Source organism: Pipistrellus hanaki, assembly GCF_964339955.1.
Source record: "Pipistrellus hanaki genome assembly, chromosome: 11".
Taxonomy (NCBI): domain Eukaryota; kingdom Metazoa; phylum Chordata; class Mammalia; order Chiroptera; family Vespertilionidae; genus Pipistrellus; species Pipistrellus hanaki.
In genome coordinates, this window is record NC_140513.1 from 42,254,349 (window position 1) to 42,274,303 (window position 19,955).

General features: G+C 37.2%; 1 protein-coding gene across 1 annotated transcript in view; it reads right to left on the bottom strand.

The window, feature by feature from the left end:
- The window catches only part of LOC311630498 (uncharacterized protein), a 122,157-nt gene that overhangs the window by 12,322 nt on the left and 89,880 nt on the right, over nt 1–19,955 (bottom strand). Inside the window, exons 4-5 of the mRNA XM_084899572.1 lie at nt 5,318–5,463; nt 2,736–2,875 (exon numbers count right to left, since the gene is read on the bottom strand). Of these exons, the coding sequence (XP_084755698.1) occupies nt 2,836–2,875; nt 5,318–5,463 (186 nt within the window). The 3' untranslated portion in view covers nt 2,736–2,835. The remainder of the gene's footprint in view (nt 1–2,735; nt 2,876–5,317; nt 5,464–19,955) is intronic.

Genomic DNA, 19,955 nt, shown 5'->3' on the forward strand with positions numbered 1-19,955 from the left:
GGTGCGGCTTAATTCTCCCAGCTCCATTTCTCCCTCCCGAATGTGCGAGCTGGTGCTTGAAAGTTGGGCCGGTGTAAGCTGAAAGGTGAGGGATAAAGGGTGTGGCAGGGCACCAAGGACGGGATAAGACAAAAGGCAAAGGTGCCCAGACACTAGGAACAACTAAGTGTTCAAGATACAATAGTGAACAGGAGAGAAGCATTTCTGACCTCCCTAAGCGGGTGGTCTGAAGATGTGAACAGGCAAGTACAAGACAGTGGGGCAAGAGCAGTAACAGAGCCTAAAGAGAAAGAGCTAGACATGCAGCCTTGGAGACCTAGGAGGATTGGGAGGGCATCCTACTCATATTTGAATCCCCGTTGCCTAGGGTGGTACCCATTCAATACATGTTTTCTGGCCCAATACTGAACTGTTAAGCAGAGTTCTGGTGTTATTATATTTATTAGCTCTGTTTCTCAATTTACCACCTCAAGGTAGATGTGTCCCTATTTTACTGGAACAAAGTTAAGGCATTTGTAGTTACTCTTAACCGTCTGAAAACTCCTAGTCACTCTTTATATCTCAGCTTTGATATACTATACCCGAAAGGTTTGCCCGCACAGTGTGCCCATTTCCAAGCCTGGGCTATCCCTATCAGAGAACTTATCCTCTGATTGTAATTGGTAATTCATTCTCGTCTGTTGGAAGGAACTGAGCCCTTTCAGAGCAATAAAGATATCTATTTTGTTTAGTATTGCAGGCTCAGCATACACTAGGGCCAGCACATTCTAGTTGTGTAAACCTCACTTACACTGATAATTTTGTGAATGGCCTGAATACACAAATAAGGCCCAGAGACGTGGAGTGACTTGACCGCCTCAAACCTAAGAGGTGGCAGAACTGAGGCTTGAGCTACAGTTGGTCTGATCCCCAAATAATTCTGTACTTTCCTGAGCATTAAACAACTTATTCACCTATGGCTGTAGTCAGCAAACTGCGGCTCGCGAGCCACATGCGGCTCTTTGGCCCCTTGAGTGTGGCTCTTCCACAAAATACCATGGCCTGGGTGAATATTTTGAAGGAGTGGCATTAGAAGAAGTTTAAAAAACTTGGCTCTCAAAAGAAATTTTAATCATACTATTGATATTTGGCTCTGTTGACTAATGAATTTGCCGACCACTGACCTATGGCATCTAGAACATTTAAGTTGGCTTAAAGGCTGCCTTCTTAAGGCCAAAATAATGGGGTAGGAAGTGCCTAAAAAATCCCATCATCATCAGATGGAAGGATTGCAAAGCAGAACGCTAGATCCAAAGCTAGAAGAAGGTTCTCTGAGGATAGGGCCCCCAGCCAAAGCTTTGGCTGGACACCTTTAAAATTTCCCATAGATTTAACATTCTAAGGTCTTTAACCTAAATAACTAATTGGCATCCAAATTGGGAAGAAATAAAACCATGAATAACTTGCAGCTTATATTATTTTACATATAGAAAATCCCATAGATACCACCAAAAACCTACTTGAAATAGTAAGCAAATACAGTCAAGTTTCAGGATACGAAAGCAAAATACAAAAATCTCTTGCATTTCTATCTACTAGCAGCAGACTATCTGAAAATAAAATGGAAGAAACATTCACAATCCCATGAAAAAGAATAAAAGACATTGTTGAAAGAAATTGGAGAAAACATACAAAAATGGGCAGTATGAATAATTAATATTGTTAAAATGTCCATACTACCTAAAGCACTCTATAGATGCAGTGCAATCCCTATCTCATTGGCATTTTTCACAGAATAATTCTAGTATGGGACCAAAAATAGCCAAAGCAATCCCGAGAAAAAAAAATCAAAACTGGAGGTATCACACTCCCCAATACTACAAAGATACAGTAATCAAAACAGCCTGGTATTGGCACAAAGACGGACACAGACCAATGGGACAGAATAGGGAGCCTAGAAGCATGGACAACTCATTTACGATGAAGTCGCCACGAATATAAATGCAGAAAAGTCTCTAATATATAGTTCTGGGAACCTACTTTAGACCATACACAAAACTTAGCTCAAAATGAGTGTATTAAAGACTTGATGTAAGACCTGAAACAATTACATGCACAGCAGAAAACAGGCACTAAAGCTTCTGGACATCAGCTCATGGTGGTGTTTTTGTGAATTCCCTTGTGACAGGCAAGGGAAACAAACTGGAAATAAACAAATGGGACTACATCAAACAAAAGCTTCTGCACAGCAAAAGAAACCATCAACAAAAAAAAGGGCAACCAACCGAATCAGATACTGATGTGCATTTAAGAGGAATATTTCAAATTCCATTGCAAAACATTCATTTTCATGAATCTTCTTTTTATGCTCTTTTTTTTGAATTTGAGAAGTAAGCTTAGAGACAAAAACAATACAAACCCACATTTCCTGAGCCAGACAGAACAAAAGTACACTCTCTCCATCCCTGTAGTTTATCCATATGCCTCTTTAAGAGAAGTTTGACAGTACACAAGGAAAATTACTTTAAAAACCACGGCTATGGTAGGCATGGGAACTCTAATCCTATAATATTAAAAATTCTTTTGAATTTAGTTAACATGAATGACAGCTTTCACAATACATGAATATGGTTTTTGGAGTCAAGGTGAAGTTGCAGTACTCACATTCAGCTGGCCAGCCGAGAGGATCTGACCCGTTTTCCCTCTTCGCTCTGCAGGGGTGTGGTGCAGATGACATCGCCAAGAAGAGGACTCACCTTACAGTGCCAGGTTGTATTTTCCTGGAACGGCCGTGTTAATATTCCCATTCCCACGCATGCCTGCGGAACTTGTTCCTTTCCTCTGGAAAGATGGAGTCTACTTCTCTTCTTGCACTTGGGCAATGCCTTCTGAGTACCTTGAAGAAAAGAGGAAGTGATGCTGTGGGACTTCCAAGGTCAGGTCATAAAAGGTGAGACAGCTTCCACCTGGCTCTTTCTTTGAATACACCCTGTTTGAACCCCGGACTGCAGGTGGTTCAACATAAGCAGTCTTGGACCACATGTAGGTGTTCCAGCCAACAGCCAGCATTCACCATCAGATTCATCAGCCTCCACAGAAAAAAATGTCCCTGCCACACCCCACCCAAATTACAAACCTGTGAGCAAAATAAACGTTGTCATTGTCTTAAATTACTGTTTTGGGGTGGTTTGTCCTGTAGCTGCTGGAATATACTTGTCAAATGTCTTAATTCTGTTTTATCTTCTGTCAACAGAGTGTGTCCCTTCTCACTAGGAAAACAATTTAACAATCATGCGTATGTTCTAGTATCTGACTCTCAAAAAGAAGTACCTTGTATCCACTATATATTTGGTTACCATGTGACTAATACCATGTGAGAGGTATACTTGCTCAATGGGAGCAATGCAAATTCTTTCTTCAAAAATTATAAAAATAATACATACTCATGAAAATTCAAACTTTTTGGATTTTTAGTAAAAACAGAAGAAAAAAAAATCCCACTGTGTTGCCTAACTTTCCCTCAGTTCCCCATCTTTCTAAGGTAACCATACCAAGTCCAGTGTATCCTTTTAGACCCTTCTCAGCTTTCATCCACCTTTATACACACATACCCCTACATGTATATTGTAGGCAAATTGCACTATAGATCATGAGTTTCTTTTCAGTATGTTCTTAAAGCAAGCTTTTTCATAATAATTGTGATCAAGATATGAAGATGATGATAATGGTTTATATAGTTTAAAATCTCTTAAAATATGTACCAGCCAATGCAGAACATGGATAGCTTAGAATTTATAATATGGGAATATTTATACCAAAAAATGGAAAATACTAAAATTCAGGGGGTTTCTGGAAAACTAGTTAAATTTATCATCAAGAATCATGCTTGGACCCTGCTGGCATGGCTCAGTGGCTGAGCATCGACTTCTGAACCAAGAGGTTACAAAATTTGATTTCTGGTCGAGCCATATGTCCAGACTTTGGGTCCAATCACCAGTGTGGGGTGTGCAGGAGGCAGCCGATCAATGATTCTCACCAATGATGTTTCTCTCTCTCTCCCGACCTTCCTATAATAAAAAATAGAATCATGTTTGTCTTTAGGTATTAATACATCCAGGATAGTGTCCAGACCTGAAGGCTCTCAATACATACATATTTGTTGAATGATTGAAAAAATATTACAATCATAGGTTCAAAGAATATTCCAGTTAATGCACTTCTGAAAAGAATGTGACCTACCAGTTTGCACGTGAGCATGCTTTCAGAATGCAAATTCTACTTATTCTTTGTTTTCAGCCATTTCTTTCATTTGGATAATTAGATTACTCTCTGTGTGAGTTCTCAGAAACATTGACATAGCTAAAGCATGCAATTCACACAGAGGCACAGGTCCCCAAGGGTCAAGTACTCATGCTAAAATAAATTTCAATCTCATAAGCAGAACATATCATCTATTCTACCCTCATCTCTTATTAGCTTTGGTTATACTCAAATGGCTTTTCAGGAGGGAGTGAGTCAAGAAAAAAATATAAAGACATATACAGAACATGTGGTTACATGTGTGTGTACACATGTGCATGAGTACACAGGCATATGTAGGAATTCCTTTTTGGAGGAATCTATATTCATATTAAATAGTATCTTCTTTAAACAGAAATGGACAGAGGTTGGTGTTATATAGGGAAGAAAGTCTGAATTAAAAAGGATAGCAATTCTGGATTTGTTTTCTATCAGAGGAAGATGGTGTCTCCAAATGTAAACACTGCCCAAATATAAGCAACTTATGCACTTCAGGCCTAGAGAAGCTAAGGCAACTGTAATAATTGGGTGGAGGACAAAGACAGTCTTGAAAAACAAAACTATGAATATTATTTAGCCATTAATACCTGTTCCAGGATTCAGGCCACTGACAATAATTGTGATTTGTAGAATAGTGGATATCTACATGGCATTTCCCCAAATTCCATCTCTGCTTAAAATGCAAATGCTTTCCAAAGCAGATTTATCATTTCAGTAAGTCTTTTTGTGTCAGGCTGGTTATGAAGAAGATGAAGGATTGTGGTTTTGGTATTGGTTGACTCACCAATTATTCCGTAGGCTGGTTTCTTTCAATACTGTACTGACAAATAGGCATTTAGTTGAATTATATTTTCTTTCCTTTTTTATTTTTTGGAGATTTCAGGAAATTTTTTATTTTTTAGTTGAATTATATTTTCTTTCCTTTTTTATTTTTTGGAGATTTTTTATTTTTTTAGCAATCTCTGTTTTGTTGCTATGAAAAAAACTCATTAGACTATTATAACTAATGGCATAGCTTATGGTGAGAGTCACACATTACCACTGGGAAGTAGATTTTCCTGTAAGTCCTTGCTTCTGAGGCATATCAAAAATGTCCACCACTGAAAATGCAGTCATCATGCTGGTAGCACTTCCAAAACCAAAGGCACTGGAGACTTCAAGCCAAGAGAAAGCTCTGTATTGCCCCTATAGAAATCAAAGAGAAGGAACTTAAGGGAATGTCTAAGAAAATTTCTAGCATTCCAAAGCTTTGTCAAGTCATAAAAAATAAGTTATCAAGAAATCTTAAACGAAAGAGTAGAAAAATCACAGCTGGGCACCTTATGAAAGTCCAAGGATGAGTCAATATTAGAAAAAACGATTAGTATAATCCACTAAATTATAAATCACAAAACTAGCTTTTTCTCCCTTTTAATCCCATCCCCTTCCCTTCTTAAACAATTCCAAGCCCATTAGCAAAGCCCAAGGAGAAGTGGGGGTGTGCCCGAACTTGAGTGGTATGAGAAGAGCATACACAGGGAGAGAGCAGTGGTTTAGATGGAAGACTTGTTTTACACAATGATTTTATCATATAGATGTGAATTATATCTGTTGTTACTTTTAAAAATTTACCCATAATGTGTCTTTAGTCTCATTCAATATGGAGCAATTGTTTAATCTTTTTCTTGATAGTTTTGAAAATTATAGGTCAGTTCTTTTATAGATTGCTCCTCAGTTTTAGTTTTGACTTCTATTATCCTTAACAATCTTAAGGATAATAGAAGTCAGGTTTATTATTCTCAGAGAAGGGAGTTACAAATGGGGAAACGGAGAAATCTAGAATAAACCAAAGTAGTTGGATTGAAGTAAAAATATCCCTATAAAATTCATAGATTTTTAATAGGTGGATGGATGGGTGAATAGATAATCAGACCAACAGATAATATAGAAAATCACAGACATAAAGGTATGTATATACATAATCATACATATATTCTCCAGCCCTGTCCACTGAGAGGGATTTGGGGACAGTGACATCCGAAGAGCAATGAGCCTACCTTAGAGCTCAAATTGTGGTCTTTAAATATTGTTCTTCACTAAGAGAAACCAGGCTTCTTTGAAAAATGGCTGGTGTTAGGGTGGGGAAAGACATAATAAAGATAAATCTGGAGCAGCATCTTGCACCAGAGAGTAAGGAAGTAGTCAAAGAATGAAGGAGTCCCACTGAGAGAACACAGAAGCAGTGTGATGGTGTTCCCACTGGTCAAGTCTGGAATAATTTGACATCAAAATAGATACTTTAGTAATGGATCATAACATGGCAAATAAAATATGAAAACATGGGTTTATACTGATATACTTCAAATAAAGGAATAAATGTTTGATAAAGAATGAGGTGATCACACCCTTTCAAAGTAACTTTTCACAAAGTAAAGTTATTTGAAAGGAAAAAGAATAACTTTATAGGAGATTAATCTGACATATAACACCATAATCAAGTGACCAAATTGAGCATCACTAGCACTTGGGACAAATAAAAATCATGTACCACTTGATAACACACAATGATAGGAACACAGTATCCCTTCTGTGATATTTCTGGCCAAGATACATAACCTGGATGTAATCGTAAGGAAAGATCAGACAAACTTAAACTGAGGAGCAATCTATAAAAGAACTGACCTGTACTTTTCAAAAATATCAAGAAAAAGATTAAACAATTGCTCCATATTGAATGAGACCAAAGACACCTTATGGGTAAATTTTTAAAAGTAACAACAGATATAATTCACATCTCATAAACTTCAATCTTTCAAAGTATATGAATAAATGTTTCTAGTTTATTCACAAAGATGTGCAATCATCAACACCATCTAATTTTAACACATATTTTACCTGGAAATTTAACCAAGGAGGTAGAAGACATGACAACTAGAAGACATTGTGGAAAGGAATTGCAGAAGACACAAATATATGGAAAGATATTCCATGCTCATGGATTGGAAGAATTAATAGTATTAAAATACCCATAATACCTAGAGCAATCTACAGATTCAATGCAATCTCTATCAAAATCCCAAAGGCATTTGTTCACAAAAACAGAATAATCCTAAAATTTGTATGGTGTTACAAGATAAACTGATGAACAAAATAGATCCAAAGACATAAAAGCATGGAAGAGACTGATGAATTTCAGAGGGAAGGCAGGGGTTGGGATGTGTGTGGAGATTAATCAAAGAATTTATATGCATATATGTATAACCAATGGACACAACCAATAGTGTGGTGATGGCCTTCGGTGGGAAGGATAGAGGGGGTAAGTCAGTGGGGGGGGGAGGGGAGGGGAAAGGGACATCTGTAATGCCTTGAACAATGGAGATAAATTTTAAAAAATAATAATAGAACTACCATATAATTCAGCTATTCCACTTCTGGATATTCATTCAAAGTATACAAAAGCACAAATTAGAGAAAGACATGCACACCAATGTGCATTACAGCATTATTTACAACAGCCAAGATATGGAGAAAGCCTGGATGTCCATCATCTTATGAGTCAAGAAGCTTTAATATATATTCACAATGGAATAGTCAGCCATAGAAAGGTAAAACCCAGCCGCTTTAACAACAGGGATTAAATTTAAGGATATTATGCTAAGTGCAACAAGTTCGATAGAAAAAGACAAATATCACTTCTATGCATAATATTTAAAAAACAAATTAACTAACAACAAAATAAAAAGAAATTTATAGAAGACAACAGACAGGTTACCAGTGGAGGGAGGGCAAAACAGGTCAAAGGAGTCCATTCTATGGTGACAAATGGAAAACGGACTTTTGTTGGTGAGCATGATGTAGTATATTGCAGATATCAAATGATAACATTGCACCTGAAACTCATGTTGTAAAAAATCAATCTTACATCAATAAAAATAAATACAACTAGATTCTCACACACACAATTTAGAATATTTTCATAACCCCATAAAGAAACGTACCCAATAACAGTCGCTCTCCATCCCCTCTACCAAAAACCCCAATCCCTAGGTAACACTAATCTTTCATCCTATGGATTTGCCTATTCTGGAGCTTTCCTATAAAGAGATTCATACAGTATATGGTCTTTTGTGACTGGCTTATTTCACTTAGCATAATATTTTCAAGGTTCATCCATGTTTTAAGATGTATTAATACTTCATTCTTTTTGTAGGCTAAATAATATTCCATTGTATGGATATACCATATTTCATTTATCTATTCATCAGTTAATACACATTTAGGTTTGTGATTATGATAATCCTATCATCATTTGTATATAATTTTTTAATGGACTGCATGTGATTAAAAAACTAGATGTTGCCCCAGTGATTTACTCAGTGATTTACTCAGTGATTAGCTCAGTGATTTACTCCGGCAAACTTATTAGTCAACAGAGCCAAATATATGACATTTCCTTTGAGAGCCAAATTTTCTAAATTTAAACTTCTTCTAAGGCCACTTCTTCAAAATAGACTCGCCCAGGCCGTGGTATTTTGTGGAAGAGCTACACTCAAGGGGCCAAAGAGCTGCATGTGGCTCGTGAGCTGCAGTTTGCCCACCAAGGCCCTAACTGGTTTTGCTCAGTGGACAGTGACAGCCTTTGGATTGAATCATCCCAGGGCACATGCCTGGGTCAATCCCCAGTAGGGGGCGAGCAGGAGGCAGCTGATCAATGTTTCTCATCATTGATGTTTCTATCTCTCCCTCTCCCTGACTCTCTGAAATCAATAAAAGTATATTTAAAAACAACAAAAACTAGATGTTATTGGGATGTGGCTGGGACTTTTGGCAGAGTCTGAATAGCTTCTAAAAATTAGATGATACATTACTATCATTTATTTTCTGGTATTGATAGTTATATTTTGATTACCTAGTATTACTTGTTTGTAGAAAATACACTAAAGTATTTAGAGTTCATGGGGCATCATGTCAGTAACATGTTCTCAAATGGTTTAGGATAAACAGTTTTTGTACTATATCTGCAACCTTTCTCTACATTCAAAATTGTCTCAAGACTTCCAAACTAATTTTATGAGGCCAACATTAACCAGATACCAAATCCAGAGAAGATGCCACAAGGAAATTACAGACCAACAAAGATACAAAAATCCTCAATAAAATATTAACAAATCAAATTTAAAAATACACTAATAGGATCATACACCATGATCAAGTGAGATTCATTCCAGGGATGCCATGATGGTTATTTCTTTATGTTGCCTAATTGCTTTTACTAAAACTTCCATTGCCATGTTGAATAAAAGTGGTGAGAGTAGTCATCTTGTCTTGTGCCAGGATGGTTCAACATCCACAAATCAATCAGTGATATGCCACATTAACAAAATGAAGGATCAAAACCATATACTTATCTCATTACATGCAGGAAGAGCATTTGGCAAATTTCAACATCCATTTATCATAAAAATTCTTAAAGTAGGTATGCCAAACCCACAGTTAACATCATACGCAATGGTAAAAAGTTGAAAGCATTGCCCCTCTGATCAGGAACAGGACAAGGATGTATATTGTCATCTGTTAAAAGTAATAAATTCAGTACAGTTGCAGGACACAAAAATCAATATACAAAAAATCCTGTTGAAGCTCTCTCTCTCTCTCTCTCTCTTTTGAGCATGCCCACACTTTCCCCCAGGCCTGTTTTCTCTCTCTCTCTCTCTCTCTATATATATATATATATATACAAATTTATAATATATATTTATTGATTTTACACAGAGAGGAATTGAGAGGGACAGAGAGTTAGAAACGTTTATGAGAGAGAAACATCAACCAGCTTCCTCCTGCACACTTCCAACTGGGGATGTGCCTGCAACCAAGGTACATGCCCTTGACCGGAATCGAACCCGGGACCCCTCAGTCCGCAGGCTGATGCTCTATCCACTGAGTGAAACCGGTCCCGGCTCTCTACCTTTCTTTTGCCCACGCAGCATAGCTGACTCACATTTTCTATGTCTTTCTGTATTTTCTCTTATACTTTGAAAACAAAAGAAACATCAAAACTCTATTGAATTTATATACAATAATAAGAAACTATCAGAATGAAATTAAGAGAACCCCATTTATAAATGCATCAAAAAAGATATACCTAGGAATAACTTCAACCAAGGGGATGAAAGACCCATACCCTAAAGATTACAAGTCATTAATGAAATTAATAAAAGATATTGAAGACAAAGAAATGGAACAATATTTTCTGCTCATGGATTGAAATAATATTGTTAAAATGTCCACACTACCCAAAGCAATTTACAAATTGAATGCAATCTCTATCAAAATTTCAAAATAAAAAACTTTTGCACAGCAAAAGAAACCATCAACAAGAAAGTCCACAGCATGGGAGAACATATTTGCGAGTGTTATCTCTGATAAGTGTATGCTCTCCAACATTTACAGGGAACTCATATAACTTAAAATAAGGAAAATAAACAATCCAATAAAAAAATATTGGCTAAGGACCTAAATAGACACTTTTTGAAAGAGGACATACCAAAGGCCAAGAAACATATGAAAACATATTCAAAGTTACTAATAATCTGAAAGATGCAAATCAAAACAATGAGGTACCATCTCATACCTGTCAGAATGGCTATCATCAACAAATCAACAAACAAGTGCTGGCGAGGATGCAGAGAAAAAGGAACTCTTTTGAACTGCTGGTGGGATTGCAGACTGGTGCAGCCACTGTCTAAAATAGTATGGAGTTCCTCAAAAAATTAAAAATGGAACTCCCACTTGACCCAGTAATCGCACTTCTAGGAATATATCCCAAGAAAACAGATACACCAATCAGAAAGAATATATGCACCCCTATGTTCATAGCAGCACAATTTACAATAGCTAAGATATGGAAGCAGCTTAAGTGCCCATTAGTAGATGGTGGATTAAAAAACTGGCACATTTACACAGTGGAATACTACACTGATATAAAAAGAACTTTTACCATTTGTAACAGCATGGATGGACCTGAAGAGTGTTACATTAAGTGAAATAAGTCTGTCGGAGAAAGATAAATATCACATGATCTCACTCATTTGAGAAATATAGTGAATAGCATAAACTGATGAACAAAAATAGATCCAGAGACAGAGAAACACCGAACAGATGTCAAACTTCAGACAGAGGATGGGGTAAGAGCTCAACCAAAGGACTTGTATGCATGCATATTAGCATAACCAATGGACACGGACACTGGGGAGATGGGGGCTTGTCCTGGGGAGTGAGAGTGGCAGGGGAGGTAGTGATGGGGGGAAAAGGAGACATATATAATACTTTAAATAATAAAAAAAATTCAATGGCATTTTTCATAGAAATAGAACAAACAATTCTAAAATTGGTATAGGATCACAAAAGACCGCAAATAGCTGAAGGCCTCCTACTCCATGATTTCATACTATATTATAAAGCTACAGTAACCCAAACTCTATGGTACTGGCATGAAATCAGACACACAGATCAATGCAACAGAATAAAGAGCACAGAAATAACCCCATGCATATATGTCAATAAACTTATAAGCCAAGAATATACAATGGGGAAAAGGTGGTCTCTTCAATAAATGCAGTTGGGAAAACTGGACAGCCATTTGCAAAAGGATGAAATTAGACAACTATCTTATACTATATACAACAAAATAACTAGATAAAGACCTGAAACAATAAAAAATTGTACAAGAAAACATGATGCTTCATATTAATCTTAGTGATAATTTTTTGGATTTGACACCAAAAGCTAAGGCAATAAAGGCAAAAATAAACAACTGGAACTATGTCAAACTAAAAAGCCTCTGAACCATAAAGCAAACCAATATAATAAAAGAGCAAACTACCGAATGGGAGAAAATACTTGTCAATACTATATCTAATAAGGGGCCAGTATCCAAAATATATAAAGAACTTATTAAACTCAATAGCAAAAAGCACAAGCAATTAAATTTTTAAAAATGGGCAGAATATATGGATACATATTTTTTTCCAAAGAAAACATAAATGTAGTGAACAGGTACACAAAATGATGCTCAACATCACTCATCATCAGGGAAATGCAAATCAAAACCACAATGAGATAGCACCTTACATCTGTTAGAATGGTTATTATAAAATAGATAAGAAACAACAAGTATTCAGAGAAAAGAGAACCCTTGTATACTGTTGATGGGAATGTAAATTGATGCAACCTATAAAAAACAGTATGGAGGTTCCTCAAAAAATTAAAAATATAACTACCATATCATTCAGATTTCTATTCTGAGTAATTTTCTGAAGAAAATGAAAACACTAACTTGAAAAGATGTATGCATTCCCATGTTATTTACAATAGCCAAGATATGGAAACACCTAAGTGTTAATCAATGGACAAATGGGTTTAAAAACTCAGCCATAAAAAGCAGGAAATCTTTCCATTTGTCATAACATGGGTGGATCTAGAGTGTATTATGCTAAGTGAAATGAGACAGAGAAATACCATATGATCTCATTTATATGTGGCATCTAAAAAATAAAAACAAGCTCAGAGAGACAGATTGGTGGTTGCTGAGAGGGTAGGGGTGGACAAAATGGAAGTAAAAAAGTACAAATTTCCAGTTATAAATAAGTTATGGGGATGTAAGGTACAGCATGGTTACTGTAGTAATAATACTGTATTAAATATTTGAAAATTGTTAGAACAGTAAGTATTAATTCTCTCATCACAAGAAAAAACACTTTTTTGTAACTATGAATGGTGACTAGACATACTTTGTCTAGGTGTTAACTATATACTTTGGTGATCATTTCTCAAGATATACAAATATCAAATTGTTATATTATACACTGGAAATGAATATAATGTTACATGTCAATTATACCTCAATTAATAAAAAAAATTTAAAAAGAGACATTGCCATTGTTTTAGAATTTCTAGCTAATAAGTTAAGGAAAAGAGCTGATTCAAAATTAACAAACTATTTTAATGAATACAAATATTTAGCAAGTTTAACAGTTAACACAGACACACAAAAACATAACTTTCTTAAAAATAAAGAATAATCTGATAGAAGACCCAATCCAGAACAATTCTAGTTGTAATGAAATACAAAACTGCAAAGCAAATAAACTGGAAAAATTATTTGGAATAAATATTTTTGCACTAAAACAACTACTACAATCTATAGAGCCATTAAGAAAAATAAAACTGCCCTAATAGAAAAATGAGTAGATCTGAAAAGTTAATTTCCCCAAATAAGTAATTAAAATGGCAACAGAAATATGAAAACAAATGTTCAATCTCCGTGGTTATTAAAATGCAAAATAAAACAATGAGATACTATTTGTTTTTGTTCTTCAAACTATCAAAGATTTTAAAAAAAGGTTTTGGGCATGTTTGTAGAGAAATTGGTAGTCTTACTTTTTGTGGTAACATACTCTGGTTTCTCTTCAGATCTCATAAATCTTTCGCCTTTTACTATTTGTGGTAACACATACACATTAGTACAACTTTTCCACAGGACACTATGACAAACATACAAATGAACCAAAACAAAATTTTTTTAAGCCTCACCTCAGGCTATTTTTTAAATGATTTTAGAATGACAGGAAAGGTAGAAAGAGAGAAACATTGATGTGAAAGAAATATCCATCGGTTGCTTTCCAGAGACTGAAACTGCAACCTTGAGTATGTGCCTCCACCGGGAATCGAACCCGCAACCTTTCTGTGCACTGGATGACGCTCCAACACACTGAGCCACACTGGCCAGGAATGAACTAAAAACCTTAAAACCTCTTATCTTTTAACCCAGTAATTTCACTTCTAGGAATTTACCCTAATGTATATAAACCTTAGGTTCCTAAGTATTCATTGAAGTGTTGATTATAATGACAAAAAATTAAAAACAACCAAAATGTCCAATTGGGGACTGTTTAAAAAACAACACAATTTTGATATGACTAAATATTAAGTAGCTAATAAAAATATTGTATGAAACATGTTCACAAAAGACAGCTTTTGCAAAGTGCTGTTGACAATTCATATGTGTCCCTGTGGTAAAGGATTGTACTAAATGGACTCAAAAACCTTGCAACTCAAAGTGAGGTCCATGGACCAGTGGCTTTGACATCACCTGGGAGCTTGATGAAAATGCAGATCGTTGCTTCCACCCCTGGACATCATGATCAGAATGGGCATTCTCACAAGATTCTTTGTAAATTCAAAAGTGAGATGCAGACATGGAGTCTCCTTTAGCCATTCCTCCTCCACCTACTCTTGCACAACCTACTAAATATCCATTTAATAGAATCTATATTAGTAAAAGGTAGAAGACCAGAGTGTGATTTGTGATCAAATGGGTATAATGAGCCTCCGGATTGATATAATCTGATGGATGGTTCCATTCCTTATTGGTGGGAATTTGGGGGGCAGGAGTCCCACTGGAATCCATTGACAGACAAATGAGTGTGAGGTAGTCAGGTATATTCTCCTTGAACCCAATGAACCAGAACATACCCAATCTCTCACCTTCCTGTGTGATTCTCATCCATTACTCCACTCAGCAATTTTTGGCTGCCTACCCACTCTTTAGGACTATCTGCAGAAAAGAATGGCATTCTGCCTTCTGAGTAGCATATGCACATTAGTCCTATCCTCTAGGATAGTACTCTTCTTGTACAGACATAAGCTCCCAGCTTTCAACAGCTGATCATCAAAAACTTCACACCAATAAGCAGTGGAAACAGAACCAGAGCTCGTGCATAAGACAAGAACCAGAGCAGTTAACGACAACTGGATGTTAAATAATGGGAAAACCAGGCCCCATTTCTCTGGTAGTTTCATCTTATTCCAGTTCCCAATTCACAATACTTTATGCTCTGCAACAACCAGCAGCTTTCAACGCTCCCATCTTCTGTGTCTTTCCTGTTACCTCAGTCTGGAAGGCCCTTTTGGTTTGTCGCTGCCTGAATAACCTCTGCTTGTCCTGAAGATTCAGCTCAGGATGCATCTGCTCTTCCAGGCAGTCTTCCTTCAACCTCCAGGCTGCATGACATGCGCCTCTCTCTATTCCCATAGCACCTGGGGTTAACCTCCACTGATCATCTTAGACCAGTTCTGTCCAATAGAAATATAACAGGAGCCCTAAACGGATTGGCTCAGTGGATAGAACATTGGCCTGTGGACTGAAAGGTCCCAGGTTCGATTCCAGTCAAGGGCATGTACCTTTGTTGCAGACACATCCCCAGTAGGGGGTGTTCAGGAGGCAGCTGATTGATGTTTCTCTCACATTGATGTTTCTAACTCTCTATCCCCCTCCCTTCCTCTCTGTCAAAAATCAATAAAATATATTTAATAAAATATATATAGCAGGAGCTACATACATTTAAATTCCTAGCAGCAAAGATTTTATTATTAAATATGTTTTTATTGATTTCAGATGGGGGAAGAGAGGGAGAGAGAGAGAAATATCAATGATGAGAGAGAATCATTCATTGGCTGCCTCCTGCATGCCCCACACTGGAGATTGAGCCTAAAACTCAGGCATGTGTCTTGACTGAGAATTAAATCGTGACCTCCTGGTTCATAGGTTGATGTTCAACCTCTGAGTCACACTGGCTGTGCCCATTGCAAGTTTTGTTTTTTTTTTAATTTTGTTAAAAATAAGCAGGTGAAAGAAATTTTAATGTGTTTACCAGCATATTCAGAATGTTATTTCAACAGGAAATCAATACCATACAAAAAATTCATTATTTTACAGTTTTTGTCCTATCAAGTCTTCAAAATCCATTGTGTCCTTTACTTGTAGAGCACATCTCAATTCAGATTAGCCCCATTTCAGGTACTCAGTAGTCACACTTGGCTAGTGGTGACTGTATCAGCCTTACACTGCAATCATCTATCTATGAGTCTGTTGTCTCCACTAGAAATAAGTGGCTCAAGGGCAAGGTCAATGCCTTACTTATAGTCTCATCAGTGTCACTTCAGTGCCTGGTACATAATGGGCACTCGGTAAATGTTAGCTAAACGGAACTGACCTGAAAGTATTTGGAGAGAAAGAGGGATTTTAACAGCTGTTCACATGAAGAGGACTTTAAGCATACTTGTAATATGATGATAGGAATAAAAGGTAATATTTTTGTCTTGGACAATGCTCTGTGCTCTGTCAATGTGTATCTCATTAAACCCTCACAAGAAACACACACTCTATGTACTGGCATTGCCTTCACTTTATGGAAAAAGAAACTTGACCCCAACTCACACTGCTACTCAGTGGAAGAGCCAGGGCTTACTGGAATAGTTTCTAGAACAAAGTAAATGATAAACTCATCCGCAACCCCAATAGACAAAAAGTAGAAAAAACGATAGCCACAATGTTCCATACCTACTCCAATAGGTAAGGCTTCTCCTGAGTCTCCCTTTCCACCCCCACCAGCATCTTCTCTGGGACTCTGACCTGCGGAGTTCTGCCTTCCCCAGAGTGTAACTCTTTTCCAAGTTCTTGAACCAGCCCTTCCCGGTTTGCAATTGACTGTTATCGCATACTTGCCATCTAAATTGCTTTCATTCTGCCTATCTTGTCAAAATGGCAGAGCTTGTCACAAACCATTCCAGTGAGTAAAGTCACTTTTCTCAGAACCTAATCTCCCGGTATCTGCAGGAAGGGTTGGGTATAAACAGCTGGCTTTGCTCCACCCCTGTCCTCAGAGGCCCGGTCTCACTTACATGGCCTGGAGGGAGTGGGAAGGGGGTGGCAATCGCTGCTGATGTGTGCTTTTGTTCAAGGCAACAGGCTCAATTGCGCTTCAGAAAAATGATGCAGATTGCAAATTTTTATTCTTTTGGAGTACAAAAATTCCATTATCTCTAAACCCCAGGAACCAGAACCACATCTGGCAAAGGAAATAAAGCTGGAGTCTTAAGGAAAGAATCGATTAAGAGCTTTGACAACAGGCAGCCGCGTTTGGATTTGATGTGGTGGGAAATAAAGAACGCTGGAGGGCTTCTGAGCACGCCAGTGATGTGATGAAAACAGTGATTAAGGAAGATGAAATGCAAGCAGGACAAATTGCGAGGAGGGGCTGGGATCCTCTAGGAAGCAGTCATCTGGGCCCAGGGAGGTGGAGAGAGCAAGAGAAAAAGCAGGCCTTTTAGGAAAGGGATCCACCTTTCTATGTAAAATAGTTAACATGTGCCCATCCCCAAATCACCTGACTTACCAAGTTACTACCAGATTTTTACTCTCTTACTCTATTCGAGAAGGCAAAAACAAACCCGCGAAGAGCTAAATATTTTCATTAAAATGATAACAACATTTCATCTGTGAATATAATGGTTTAACTGTATGGATCCCCTGCTGAGAAAATGAGCTTGCAGAACAGTACATGGGGCAGAAATGGAGCACAGAACAATTTATATCAGGCCCTTATTCACAGAACACAAACACAATGAAAACAAAAAAACAAAAAAATTTTAAAGCAGCCTCATGTGGATGAAGCCCAAATGACAGAATATAATCCCCAAAGTGGTAGCCCCGAGCCTGTCCCCAGTTCATTGCCTTTCGGGACTCTCACAGCATCCTGGCCAAGGTAAGTCCTACAGTGGCAGGAGGTATAGGTTGGCTCTAAGGGGAACCAACATCGTTTGCCAGAGCCCTCACCCTAAGCCGTTATGTTCTTCAATTCTGGATGCAGTTTTATAAGGTCCAGTGACTTGTTATTTTCATCTAAGTTTAGGTCTAGAAAGCATCTTGGAGAACATCTAAACCCATAGCTTATAAATATTTCCAAGCTGCACACCCCTTTTTCCATTTAATCTAATATAAATACAATGGATAAATATAAAAAATGGGCACCTTGAGGAAGGAAGGACTGAGGTGAAAGCCCAGAATTCCAACTACTCATTCTCCCCTTCCCTGTCCCAACACCACCCCTGCACCCCGCAGGACTTAGAGACACGATAGCAGACCCAAGTCCTCCCTAGGAAGCAGTTTGCGAAAACACTAGAGTCCAGAGCTTTTGTCTGGCTTTGGCTTCTCATGACAGAGGGGGGAAAATTGAAGCCCAGAAAGTTTAAAACAGGATTTCCATTTCCATCCATATGCATATTAAATAAAAGCCTTCTTCTAGAAACACATAGAATTCTAGCTAAATACAAATACCCACTTAAATGTACAAAAGGAACTCAGAAGGACATAAACGCCTCAATTTGAAAATATGGGTATAACCTAAAACCCTCTAATTCCATATCTAGATAAATGTCCCGGAACAATTTTTTAAATTCTTAGTGGAGATGCATCATTGGGTCATGAAATCACTTTGGTAAATTGCAACCAGCATATTTTTTTGGGTGTGAAATAGACTAGGTTAAACTAGATTATAACTGAATAGAAAATAAGGGTAGACATTATTTTAATAAACTTTTATTCCACATATATGTGCAAACACACAGACAAATGCAGCACATGTATGTGCTGGGCTTCCATATAAATGTATGTTTAACTGTGGGTATAGATAAAACTTTTTGGAAATGTTAATTTAGAATAGCCTTTGTATGTTAGTATAGGAAATATATAAGAAGATTCATTGAAGCATTGGCTAAATCAGTGATTCCCAAAGTGGTCTATATCGACCCCCAGGGGTCTATGACAACCTGCAAGGGGTCTACGTCAGCGAAAAAAAAATTTGGGGGTCCATGAAATGAAAATGGGGGTCCACGATAGTGGATCTCAACATACACTGATAGTACCTATTTACTTACATCATATTATCTTATAATATAAAAACATATAAATTATTTATAAAAGTATCTATGAAGTAAAAAAATTATTATATATGTTTATAAAATTGTGTAAGTTGTAGGATAAAAATCTGCACATAATGATATACCAGTATCATCTTGTTACAAGCATATGCGCAGTAAACATTCTTGCCAATTTTTGTCTCAAAGCTTCGCGAACTTGCACCGACTTGTTCAATTCGCCACTCTATAAATATGAATGTGAGAAAAATACGTTCATTCGTTTCCTGAATCTTGAATAGGAAAGTGCTGAGAAAATATAATATTTTAAAAAATATAAACTGGTAGTTTATCATACAAATTATAGTGAATCAGTGTTATTTTGTTTGAGAATGCCAGATAAAAGTAGGTACATTATTTTTTATTAAATTTTAACACTAAACTTCACTACAGTTAGAAATTTACAAAAAAATCAATATCAGGTAAGTAGGGGGTCTACCCAAAACCGAAAAACATGGCAAGGGGTCTACGGCACAAACAAGTTTGGGAACCTCTGCGCTAAATAATGCAAAATTAAAAGCAATCTAGCACTTCCAGTCAGGATAGTAAGTAAATGCTATGCTCCTCTCCAACATCAAAATTACAACTAAGTTACACAGCAACCATCATGGAGAACCACCTGAAGACTAGCTCAACAGAAGTTCTATAACTAAGGACGTAAAGAAGAAGCCACAACGAGACCAGTGGGAGGTCTCAGAGACACAGCACAGGCAGGTCCCATGCCCACAGTGTGGTGATTAAGAATTGGGAAAGGTATCTCAGCTGTGGAAGTCCCCCTGAGGATCAAGGGACCCCAGATCCAGCTCCCCAATCTGGGGCACCAGTGCCAGGAAGGAGAACCCGCCATAACATATGGCTGTGAAAATCAGCAGGCGTTACATCCA